The sequence below is a fragment of the Episyrphus balteatus genome, chromosome 1, assembly GCF_945859705.1.
Source record: "Episyrphus balteatus chromosome 1, idEpiBalt1.1, whole genome shotgun sequence".
In the NCBI taxonomy this organism is placed as follows: Eukaryota; Metazoa; Arthropoda; class Insecta; order Diptera; family Syrphidae; genus Episyrphus; species Episyrphus balteatus.
The window spans coordinates 135,176,808-135,190,427 of NC_079134.1; the positions used below are offsets into that span (position 1 = coordinate 135,176,808).

The 13,620-nt window shown below is 33.5% G+C and overlaps 1 protein-coding gene across 1 annotated transcript; it reads left to right on the top strand.

The window, feature by feature from the left end:
- Window positions 1-2,178: 2,178 nt before the first annotated feature.
- LOC129910904 (uncharacterized) lies at window positions 2,179-12,028 on the top strand. Its single transcript, XM_055988503.1, has 2 exons — window positions 2,179-3,881; window positions 6,744-12,028. The coding sequence occupies exons 1-2, from the start codon at window positions 2,459-2,461 to the stop codon at window positions 11,858-11,860; spliced, it is 6,540 nt and encodes a 2,179-aa protein (XP_055844478.1). The 5' UTR covers window positions 2,179-2,458; the 3' UTR covers window positions 11,861-12,028.
- Window positions 12,029-13,620: the final 1,592 nt, after the last annotated feature.

Below are 13,620 nucleotides of genomic sequence, written 5' to 3' on the forward strand. Positions count from 1 at the left end.
CGCTAAATTTTAGCTCCCATACAAATTATCGAAAATTTTTATCTGAGCTAAAATGGATCCCATACAAATTATCGATAACTTGTATGGGAATTTTATCTCAGCTAAAATTTAGCGCGAGCAGCGTACCAGGCTTAAGCATTGTTTACAAAAGAAAAATATTCTTAAATAATTTTTTCGTACACTCCTTATAGTGCTGAAGATATTTGCAAATTTTCAAAATTTTCTATCAACTTTTACAGTTTTACCGAATTTTTGAGTAAACCACTTCAAAACTACCTGTAATTTATCGATATTTTGTATGGAAATATTAAAAACTAAGTCGCGTCCACTTAGCATTGAGATAGGGACTTGAAACTTTGGGAATATTTTTTTTTATTTATTGCGAAACTTTTGAGCCCGTATGCGTAATTAAATTCAGCCATTTGCAATATAAGGGACACCCTAACCTATATACAGAGTGTCCTACAGTCACCGCCCCAAATGAAAACCATGGATTCCTAAGGTCGTTTTAAACGCGCTAATTTTTAGCTCCCATACAAATTATCCAAAAAAATTAGCCGTGCTAAAAACTATCCCATACAAATTATCGATAACTTGTATGGGAATTTTATCTTGGCTAAAATTTAGCTCGATCTGCGTACCAGGCTTCATACCATAATAAAATTAAATTTTAAAATGTTTACTTTTTCCAAACAGGCTACTGTTTGTCATGAAGTTATATCTTAAATCCTGGTGCGCAGATCGCGCTAAATTTTAGCGGAGATAAAATTCCCATACAAGCTACCGATAATTTGTATGGGATTCATTTTAGCTCGTCTAACTTTTTTCGATAATTTGTATAGGAGCTAAAATGTATCTTGATAGGAACTGAGGACCTCGCATCAAAAAGTTGCGTCCTTTTTGATGCAAGCTCCTCAGTCCAAATTTAAATTTTTATTTCACGAATGTTTTAAAATGACTTGCTACTAAAAACTTTTCATTTCTTCACATTTCTTTAATCAAGTTTTAGGTTAAATAAAAATATTTGTAATTACTCCGGTATTTTTAAGTTTAGATATGCCTAAAGCCTGGTACGCTGATCGCACTAAATTTTAGCTTCCATAAAAATTATCAAAAAATGTTTGCCGAGCTAAAAGAATCCCATACAAATTATCGATAACTTGTATGGGAATTTTATATCGGCTAAAATTTATCTCGAACTGCGTACTAGGCTTAGGCCTAGTACGCAGCTCGCGCTAAATTTTAGATCCCATACAAATTATCAAAAAAAAAATTTAAGCCTGGTACGTTGTTCGCGCTAAATTTTAGCCGAGATAAAATTCCCATACAAGTTATCGATATTTTGTATGGGATCCATTTTAGCTCATACCTGGTACGCAGCTCGCGCTAAATTTTAGCTCCCATGCTATGCAAATTATCGAAAAAATTTAGCCGCGCTAAAATAATCGATAACTTGTATGGGAGTTTTATCTCGGCTAAAATTTAGCGCGAACAACGTACCAGGCGCTAAATTTTAGCCGAGATAAAATTCCCATACAAGTTATCGATAATTTGTATGGGATCCATTTTAGCTGAGATAAAATTTTTCGATAATTTAGCGCGAGCAGCGTACCAGGCGCTAAATTTTAGCCGAGATAAAATTCCCATACAAGTTATCGATAATTTGTATGGGATCCATTTTAGCTGAGATAAAATTTTTCGATAATTTAGCGCGAGCAGCGTACCAGGCTTTAGCCTGGTACGCTGCTCGCGCTAAATTTTAGCTCCCATACAAATTATCGAAAATTTTTAGCCGAGATAAAATGGATCCCATACAAGTTATCGATAACTTGTATGGGAATTTTATCTCAGCTAAAATTTAGCGCGAGCAGCGTACCAGGCTTAAAGCAGCGTACCATTCTTTAAGCCTGGTACGCTGCTCGCGCTAAGTTTTAGCCGAGATAAAATTCCCATACAAGTTATCGATAATTTGTATGGGATCCATTTTAGCTCGGCTAAAAATTTTCGATAATTTGTATGGGAGCTTAAATTTAGCGCGAGCAGCGTACCAGGCTTTGAATAAAAAAAATATACCCTAAATTCCAAACCTTAAAAAGTAGTCGCATTTTTTTTCTAAAAAAATAAAAACAAAATGCTCTGAATTCACTCATTCAAACCATGTTCATGCACCCTCAAAAAGTTGTGTATATTTTTTTGTTCGAAAAACTTTTCGAACTTATCTGTCACCAAAAACATAACCTCTCGGCGGCACGGCTTCTCAACTCGACTACAAAAGTAAACGTTTTCCATGGTATTTTTTTGCAAAATAATTTTCATTTATTTATTATTGACCTCTTCAATGTGTGTTAAATCAAATCATACAATAAAAATGGCCAATCAAACAATAATCTAAAATCAAATTCATCAACTAATCTACAACAATTCAATAACCACCCAAACACAGTCAATAAAAACAAGCATGGAGGAAAACGGAGGAGAATCATATACCTTCGACTTGAATTTAGATTTTCTCGATTCAACAACAACCAATACAAAAAATTCCATTATCACTCAACCATATCAAGTTCAGTCTCAAATAAACTCAACATACGATATAGAATCACTTGCCAATAGGATTGCCACAGTCAATGATATGACCATACAATTGAAGGCTACCAAAGATGAGAATTCAAGGCTACACAAGGAAATGCAAGATTTTAGTGAATCTGCCATGTCTATAAGGAGTATGTATGAACAAGAAAAGACAGATAGATTGAAATTCAGTCAGTTGTATGGTGAGTTGCAAGAAAAATACGAAAAAGTCGAATCCCAGTTAACCAATAAGACTCTCCACTTTGAGCAAATACAATCGAGGTTGGAGCTGGAGGCAAGTGATAAGAAACCTATTCCTTATAATGATCTTGCTCTGAGATATCAAAGGTTGGCACTGCAACTCGAAGAGGAGAAACAGTTGCCTTCAAAGGATAAGTTAGTCCTACATCAAGTCAAAGACTATCTAGATTCCAAGAAGCTTTCTCCTCTTCCAGTGTCAAAGAAGAAATCCCATTCAAAGGTCAAATCTCGTGATTTTTCTATTCAATGTAGTTTGAAAGTAGAATCCAAAACACAAGAATCGCAATGTTCCCTTGGCTATTGTGATGAGGATCCAAAAGACACATGTACCCAAGGAACTCAGTACACTTGGTACACCACGACCCGTGGAACCAATACTCCAGCTTTGAGTAATCCCAAAACAGAATTGAGAACTCAAGGAACTCAATATATATCCTCGACTACCACACGGGGAACTAGTACATCGACTTTTATCAAAACTCAAAGTGTTGGAACCAACTTCCCTGAACCAGTTCCGCCAGTCTCGATTGAGGATATCTTCAAAGAGATGATATTTGATGTGGCTCCATTGAGTCCCATGGCAGCTACTCCTCCACAAGCTGAATTTAAAGAAGAAAAAGTCGAAATGAAATCAATTGGAACATGTACTGGTTTGAAGAATGTCCGGAAGCCAATTGATTATGTTGCTGCCAATATCAAACATTCAGATTCGAGACCACCTTCAAGAAACAACGGATTGTATGATCGTGTGAAGAATGAAATACCTATGATGGGAATGCCAACTTTAAATCCATTTGCTGGACTGGGAATACCAGCTGCACCTATGCACAATACTGTGGCTGAATTATGGAATATGTTGGGACATACTATATTTGCTTTGTTGCAACAAAATAATGGAGCTGCTGCAGGTCCATTGAATTCAATGAATATGAATGTTGTTAATGATCGGATGAGGAATCTTAGTGCAAGAAATCGACCGCCAAGTGAGCAACAGAGGAATTGTGAGTCGCAGACTAGTACTGATTATTTTGAGCAGGATTATTCAAGAGGTAAGTGTTGGTAGAAGAATATTGTGGTATTGACAGAGAAGTTTCTATAAAAATGCTCTTTATAATTGGTAAATTAAATAGTAATTTTTTTTCATTGAAGTATAACAATAGGAATGTTTTAAACTTATCAAATGAGAAAGAAATAGGAAGATAATTAAACTTTTTTTATACACATCTTATGTACTGAGTGCAGTTGATAAATCAATATTCAGGCCGTGTTTGAATTGCGTTAAATAGTTAAACCCGTGTAAAATTTTTGACACTATTGAGGTGATTAAAAAAATTTCAGCTGTATGGCTTATTGTTTAATATTTTTCTCTGCCTCTTTTCTGCCATGAAAGTCCTTAAAAAATACAAAACAAAACCATCTGCAAACAAAATTTAACCTAATTTAACCAGGTCCCAGAGCCCATTAAATTTTTAACAGCTGCAAATTTTTTATTCACCTCAATAGTGTCAAAAATTGTACGCGGGGTTAACTATTTAACGCAATTCACACACGGCCTTAAATCCATTGAGAGGGTTAATACTAGCAAATGAACACAAAATATTAATTGAATGCCAAAAAACAGTACCACGCACACACCAATGCATGCTCCAATGTGATTCCATATGTATACGAGTATGTTCGTCAAAATCTACACTTTGTGCATGTATAAAGAAATTATGAATTATATTATTCCGTCAGTTCATAAAGCGCAGACAAAATTTTACTATAAATCCATTGGATCCTGACCTTGAATTTAAACGAAGTCAGAAGGAACAATTATTACTTTGAGCCTTGTAGAATCAGTTTTGATAGAGGGTCAATTCTAGTTCTATGAAGTGATAAAATAATATCATTTCAGTTTTCTCATCGTTTTTTCATTTTATCACTTCACATGCATCCCTAATCCGATTCTCAAACTCAATTTGATTAGTCGTTGAAAAATTCTGTACTAAAAAGTACTAAATGATCTGAGGAATCATTCAAAGTTGTTCTTCACGATAGAATTTGTTTAAATATTATAAATATAAATATTTTATCATGTGAAGAGATTTTGACATTTTTTTAAATTTTTTTCACAAAACAAGAATCGAATTTGGTGTGAAGCTGTGATATTTTTTTTTTTCATTTTAAAATATCACAGAACGAGAATCGACCCTCAGATCACTTTATTTCCAAACGACTTGTTTATTTAACTAGAGCATCCGATTTTACATGCTTGCTCTGTTAAACAGGGTGATTCAGGAGCCAAAAAGCTAGAGCGTGTAGGTTGGGTCGAGACAAGAAAAAAATCGTATGGGAGGGGGGGTCTATTCCCCCTCGTTTAGCCGGGAACGGTGATTTAAAAAAAAATTGACTTAATTTAGAAAAAATTATTAAAAATCAACGGTTATACCTACAATAACGTGCTATACCTTCTTGTAAAGCCAAAAACCTAGTCTTTTTCAAAAATTTTAAATTAAGCCATTTTATTGCATAGTTTTTTAAAAATTGATTCTCAAAATCAAAATTTTGAAAAAAAAAATCGAAAAAAAATTTCAAATTTGTTTCAAAATTGTATGTATTTAAGTACTGATTTAGTTTTTTAAATTCGATGCTCTTATTTGTTTTTAAACAAAAACAGAAAACTGGATCCAAAAATATCTTGTCATTTTCGAGAAATCAACAAAAAACCAAAACTACTTTTTTCTAAGAAACCTCTTCATTTTTTGTTTTAACATGGCTGGACATGTTGATAAATTAATTTATGAAACATTAACCATTCATCTATTAGTTTCTAAACAATCAGACTTAAATGAGGATACAAGAAAGTGACACCTGAAAACTTACCGGATAGTTTTTCTTACTATGTCAGGGGGGCCCGCCGCCAATGGATTCTAGCTGTGAGGGCTTTAAATCAATAAAACCGCGATTTTTTTATGAAAAAAATAACAACAAATCATAATGTACATTGCAAAGATAAAAGATATGGCTAAAACGTTTATTATTTTTCTGATATGTCTCGATGTCCCGAAAACCAACATAAGTGAAGCAACCAATTTTTTTTTTTGAGCCAAGGTAGGACATCTTTAATGTTAATAGTTTTTTTTTTTTACCATAATAAGCGCGCACTCAAGAGATAAATAAACACTTAAAGTGATGCAAACAGTGCGAGAGTTAGGAAATTAGGGAGGGAGTTGAAAGAAAATACCGATGAACATTAGCATTATTTTAATTTGAATTTATTTATAACATGGCTTACAACAGCGCAATTCGCGCTAATAAAACTACTGAGCAATGTTGCTCGTGTTCGCCACTTCTGCCAAAAAAGTTCTATTGTAATCAGCGTTTTCTGATATGAAAGATGAAGCGGTGTAAAATAAAATGCTCCTTCAAAAACTTCATTGTTTTCTTCTGAGTCAAAAACGAAACCTTCTTTATCCTCGAATCAATGAGTAAATCTTGAATTGGAAAACACTATAAACATTTCTTCCCTTTCAAAAACTCGAAAGTCAATGTGAATTAGAATCTTAACCCTCTGTAGGCACACCTCTTTTTTTGCGAATTTGGTTATACTTTTTCATGTCGCTAGAACTTTTTTCGGTCTCACTATTTTATAGAGAATCATTTATGAAATTGATGTAGAATTTTCTGAGGAATCCGAATATTTTATTCACAATTCCGAAGAAATGCATTTTTACACTTATAAAGACACTTTTTTGTGACCACTTTTGATTTTCGTCCTGCCAAATTCGCTTCCGTGTGCCGACAGAGGGTTAATAATAAGCCAAACAAAACTGCATTCTCAGAGCAAAGACATAGAAACTTCATCGTTCGTCATTATCATGGATAATCATCAATTTCCATTTCAACTATTAACGTTTATATTTTTCCAGAATATTCAACTGCTACAAGAAGTGCTGCAACAAGTCCGATTCTACCTTCAGAATTACAAACAAATCAACAATCCCACTCAAGGCAATCATTTGTTCCCGTAACAAGAAGTCCTCAGCCACCAGCGGAGTTTCAAAAAATTGTTTTAAATAAGAAATTTTCTGAACCGGTAGTTTCAAGTTCGAAAAAATCTTCTCGAGTTGATGAAATTCTTCAACTCTTTCCCGAATACTTTGATTCATTCAGGAAACGAAAAGATCTAAAGAAGCTACTGAAAGAATCCTCTAAAAATCAGAGTCCAAAGAAGAAGAAACGAAATTCAATTTCCTGTTCCAGTTCAGAATCAATATCAACACAATCTACCGCAGATTTAAATACAAGACCAGCAAGTTCTGTATCAGTTTCGGATGGAGTGGATCCTATCATCGAAACACCACAAATAAAACCAGATCTTCAAAATACCAATTGGAAAAAAGAAATGTTTGGAGATTCCGATAGTGATTCAAGTTTGGATAGTACAACCTTGGATTATATAACTTCTCATACTTCTCAAGAAGAACTAAATGAAACTAAACCAACACACGAAAACAAACCATCACCCAATGAGCTTAAATTCCCTCTAAGAAATAACACAAGTTTAGAATTGAAACGAAGTCAATTTAAATCACCAATAGATGAAGACTTTTGTGGATTCGAAGAAGACATAAATCACCCTCCGCCACCAAATGAAGTCTTTTGCAAACCATTTTTAAAACCAAAACTAGAAAATCCGGTTAGAGTTTCAGGTCCCGGAAGTTCTTTCAATACAAGAATAGAAACAAATGAAGAGTGTCCTCCTTCAACAATAGAACCAACTCCAAAGAGAAAACGAAGAACCAAAAAACAACTTGCAACCCAGGCAAACAAGATTTGTAAACTTGATGAAACCTGCTCACTTCAATCAGAGCCAGAAACACCTACACAAACAAAAATAAAGAAACCCAGAAAACCGAGGGCCAAAGTTAACAACATTCTTTCATTGCAGCCAACAATAACTTCTGCTCCTTGTGCTAACAATAAACCTTTGAAATCACTAAGTTTGAACAGACTTAAAAATCCAAAACAACAAGAACCTAAACATCAGCCTATGTCAGCTCCTCAAAATCAGCCAATTCAAGATACTACAAAATCACCTCCTACTTTTATTAAACCCAATTGGATGAATAGAACTCAAAATCCAGATGAAGAAGGAGAAGATCTATCAATACAAGTTGTGTCACAAAATCAAAATGGTCCCATGGTTATGAAAGTCGAAAACCCGCCAGATTCAGTTTTTCAAGACATCAAGACTTGTTTCTCTAATCAAAGAGCCGATTCAGTTTTTCAAGATATCAAAACTTGTTACACTACTGCAACTGCTGCTCCAAAACGTGAACCAGATGTAAAACCTTTTATAGGTCCAATAATGCCAGTTAATCAAGCTCAAGTTCTTCATCCAGAACAATCATCGATACCATCGGTTGCTCCAAAAGAGGATGGAATTTATAGATTTCTTCTCCAAAATCAACAAAACACAGTCAATATGTCTCCATCGATAGATTCTATAACAAATCCTGGGAGCTCTTTAAATATTATCAATTATTATGAGCCTAGATCTCCCGAAGAAGAGGATGATCCCCCAGAAAACAACTGTAAATCCTCAGTAACTATCTTAAATGAGCAATGGATTTCAGAATCGAATGAAATGAAAGTTACCAAACAAGAGAGTCAACCTTTGGGTGTTGTTAGTCCATTGGAACAGGGCACTTTTGACTTGGAGAATATGCCCATCTGTTTTATAGATGATCAGAATAATATTTTGCCAAATCTAGAGCAGCCGAGTGAAGAGAAAAAGATTTTCGGAACAAATCAAGGAATTTTGTATAAGCCTTCGGATGTAACCATATTGCCAGGATTTCAGGAAATTAAACAAGGTATCAAGAATGCATCGTCTGTCCAATTTATAACACCATCAAATAGTAATTTCCAAAACAATGAACTCCAAGTTTCAAAGCCAGATGTGGGGCTACAATTAAATAGGCTACCTGTGATCATTCAAGATAAACCCAGTTTTTTACAGAATCACATCCAAACGACGAAAACAATTGATTCCCCTGCAACAGCTAGAGATGTCAAGCCTTTGATCACAACACAAAGTTCATATCTTGTACTCAGTCATCAAAAACAATTAAATTCTGGCAAAGAATATTCACCCACCTGCACTAGAATGGCAGATCTGCAAGAAAATGTAAATACAAGTAGGGCCAACGATTTGGCGACGACCTCCAATCTCCAGAGTGTACAATTCCTAGGTCTATCTAGATCAATGTCGATGCCAAATCAAGGAATAGAGCTTAAGACTCAAGAAATAGGAGCAAAGACTTCGATGTTCACTCCTCGGAGTCAAAGCTTATTTGACTCTAGATCAATGTCTTTGTTTGACCAAGAAACAGAGCCTGAGACTGAAGAAAAGGGAACAAAGACTTCGCTATTCACACTTCGTAGCCAAAGCTTATTTGGTTCAAATATTAATTGTGGTGCAAAATCTAATGAAGATCTATCTAGGTGTGACAAGGGAAAAGAGTCACCAGTCAAAGACTCCCATATGAAAAATGCATTTAAAGTCTCACAACTCGAAGCGGTTCCCATTAATTCCAAATACCAATTGAAAGAGAAAACTCCTCCAAAATCACCCATTCCATCCACATCAGTGAAAAAAGATTTTATATCTTCACCAAATAGTTCTGATAGTGAATGTGATTTGTCAATTGATTTTCCACCATCACCACCACCACAGCCCGTCAACAGTTCAGCATTGGATTTGTCTACAATTCTAAAAACTCCCGAAGAAGTCAAAAGTCCCGAAAATGATGAAGTACATTTCAAAACACCAGAAAGCTATCCTACGAATAATTCTCTGCTTACCAAAGTTATCACAAATTCCACCGAAAAATTAGTCGAAGATTATATTTTCAATGAAAATCCTGGTGCTAAATTTCAAGTATTCCTAGACAAAATATTAGATGATGTTGCACCACCATTAAGTCCAGTCTCGGCCATGGCACCATCGGAAAAAGCAAATCATAGTGAAATTGATAGTTCAGGTGATGAATTCTCCACACAAAAAACAACAACTCCAAGAAAATATAAAAGAAAAGTAGCACCAACTGCTGCATTAGCTGTTAAACGATCTGCAAGAATTAAAGCTAAAAATAATGAAACAAAAACTATGGTGAATAGTCTAAGTGCTATGACTATCCCAAATATAGAATTAGGAAAGTATACTAAGAAAAAGACTGAACAAAGCGAAATAGTGATCCAACAGAAGCAAATTGTTAAAGAAGAGAAAATTAATATTCAAGTAGGATTCTTTAAGGAAGCAATGGATGAAGACCAAGATGATGATTTTGATAATGAAGGACCAAGTTGTGAACCAATTCGACGGCATTCCGAAGAAGAGATAAAGACTGCAAATATTCCCATACCAAAAAGGAAACAACCTCAATGTAGAATAAACTCAATCACAGAAGAAAATCATGAACCATCAGGTTACTCTCCTCTGGAAACTGATTCATATCTAAGTTTATGTAAAAAAGCTAAAGAATCAATATCGTTGTACCTTAAATCAGAAGAAGAGTCACCTAGGTCACCGCAGTCTCCTCCTTTTCCACCCGCCATTGAATTATTATCTACACAAAAAAGCTTAGAAGAATCTTCATCATTGTACGATGAATCTCCAGCTTCACCTCCACCATCAGATCGAACACCCATTAAACCTTATACAATTCGTGAATCCTTTGAAACTTCACCCTTAACCGAGATGGAAAACGATTCAGCCAACAAAACAATTATATCTCATTTAATCACCAACTATAGTCGACGTCACTTCAAAATGTTAACTACAACTCAACAATTCAACCCAAAGCTCCTAGACCAACTTGAAAGTGCTATTAATGAATTTTTAAATAGCCTTTGTCTTATGATGGATACAGTACGTTTTGTTGATTCTGTTTTGAATCTTACCACCGATGATAAAATTATCTCAAAAGCTATAGTGAATGCTGTGAAAGAAGCACCACGTCCAGAAACCGAAATTAATAGCAAAATTCCCGATACATTTCTTAGTCCAACTCATCGAAAACTCTTCGCTGTTGTGGAAACACTTTGTGAACAATTCCCAAATTTGAATCGCAACCTTCAATCATCAATTGAGCATTCAATGTTTACATTAGTTAAGGAAGTTATTTCCATAGACGTTCTAATGAATCTAACACAATTCTATTTGGCCATTATTGGTAGTAGTAGTTGTGCTGGAACAACAAATCCAGCAAGACTATTTATATGCAAATGTTTATACTTCTACAATCAAAAAGCCATACCGATGATCTATCATACGCTGTGCGTCTATCCAACTGTCTTGCCACAAAGAATCGATACAACATATGATCGATCTGATATTTTAATTAGTACAATCCAGAGTATTTTAATGAGTACGTACTATGATCCGGAGAAATGTGATTTTATGACTAGACAAATATTGGCCAAGTTACGTATGTTCTATAACTATGAGAGTTTTAAGCCACCTCGTGATGAGGTGATTGAAAATATGATGGCAAAAATTCGAGCTGGTCGTTTTAAGAATGTTTCGTATGCTCTTTCGTTGATATGCAAACGAATGGAACAGAATCAAACAGAGAAATTTATACTGAATCAGAAATTATTACCATTGGCCAATGAGTTCTATAACACTTTAAACCAAGGAAGTGAGAATGATGAAAAAATTGCATGCGTTTTAGAATGCATTTCCTTCGTTATACGACCTTTTAGTTTTGATACAGATATATCACAGTATGTAAATTTGTTTGGACGGTTTTTGAATGCGGCTTCGGAGAGAAAAGTTATACAAGAGGCTGCTGTAGCAGCAATTCTACGTACTGCTAGATTTGGATTTGTGCAGTGTTTTAATGCAATTTATAATTTTAAACCAACCTATGAATTGTCGGAGAACCTAAAGTTAATGTTGCGATCGTTTATTTATAAAAAGGGAAAATTGTTCCTTCAGGCTTTGGAGAAACAGGCACAAGAATTGGTGGCTACATAAATTGGTGTTATTCTAATTATAATAATTATTTTTTAATTTTTTTTAATATTCTTAATTTATTTCCCAGTTGTGTACTATGGATTCTTGTAAATAAGATTTTTTTTTCTTTTTTAAGTTTTAGTAATTAATTTTTCCATCTCTATTTATAAGATAGTTGTTATATAAAAATGTAAAAAACAAAAATAAAATTATATTTTTCTCAGAAAAAAAAAAGAAAAACAAAAATTAAAATTAACAAATAAGAAGACATGTGGTTTTGTAGTAAAAAAGAAATACAAAATGTAATTTTGATAAATGACGTTTTTGAGTTTTTGTTTTTTCTTGAAATTCTTAATTGATTTGCAGATAGTACAATGATCTGAAGATGACTAAAGAATTAAAATGGATTTGAAATTAATTTCTTTTATAAAAGGCTAGATTTTCCCTTTACGCGAAAGGAAATTTTATGAACATTACTTTAAACAAGATGATCTGAATAATGCAAGTAACATCAGTTAAATGTTACAGGTTGATCTAATTAAGCATTACGAAAACTGGTCCATGAGAGTTTTTCTATGTACTTATTTTACATATATTTTTTTTTCAAACAAAATCGTACAAAGACGGATACAAACTAAAAATATAAGAACGCAATATTTGTAGTGTCAGAAATGTCAGATCCCGAATCGCTTTTTGCAGACCAAATACATTTTATTTGCCAATTTTTACTTGCTGTATAGGGCAAGTATTGATTTCGAGTAAAAAAAAAGTTCGAGGTCTTAAACAAAACTCACATTACGATGATGGAGAAATTCAAAAAAAGGGTTTTCGTCATGATGTCCGTGCATCCATCTGTATCTATACATGAAGTTGCAGCCTAAATTGGTAGATTTTCTTGAAAATTGGTACCTACGAAAGATTTTTTCGTAATTTTAAAGGTTTTTTTTGTATTATAATATTTCCTTTATAAACTTAACGTCCCATACAAATTTTTCTAGTAGGTGCAATTTTCTCGAATACGGCTCTAACGATTTTGATTAAATTTAATATACGTAATTCTGTATTACTAACACAACTGTGTTTTTAGTTTTTTCAAAAAGTGGTATAATGGAAATATTTTATTTTGTCGGATATCTCGTTAAAACCAATTTTGTTTAATATTTATAAAAAGATAATTCTTACAACAGTATTAATGGTATTAATCTTACAATAATTTTATTCCATGATAAACTAATGTCAAAGTACTTTCGACTACAAGAGCCAGTCGTGTATTTTATTTTTCTAATGATTTGCAAGGGGCAAGACAAGAAAAAATAAAATGCACGACTGGGTTGCAAGTTCTTGCCCTTATGTTAAATGTTGCTGGGAATACTAAAGGTTTTTTAAAAATTCTTATAAGATTTTTTTAAGGAATTTCAAAACAAAAAAATTAAGATATAGCTAATATAAAATTTGGTTTATAGTTACAAAAACATCTCTTTAAAGGTTTTGAGCTGCAAACAAAGTTTGCCATTTAATTTCTTATATATCACCCTACTAACAATTTGGTTTCTTTAATGCTTTACAGAAGCAAAAATTGCATCTGTAAAGCTTTATAGAACCAAAATTGTTTGTCGGGCAGAATTTAAATTAAAAGATTTGAAAGTCGTTAAAGCCATTTTTTTAAAATATTTTCTTTATTGCATTAAAAAGGAAATATTAATTAAAAAGGAAATATTAATCGACACAAAGAACAAAGTTTAAATGAAATTCATTCAACATTAACAAAAAAATTGATTTTC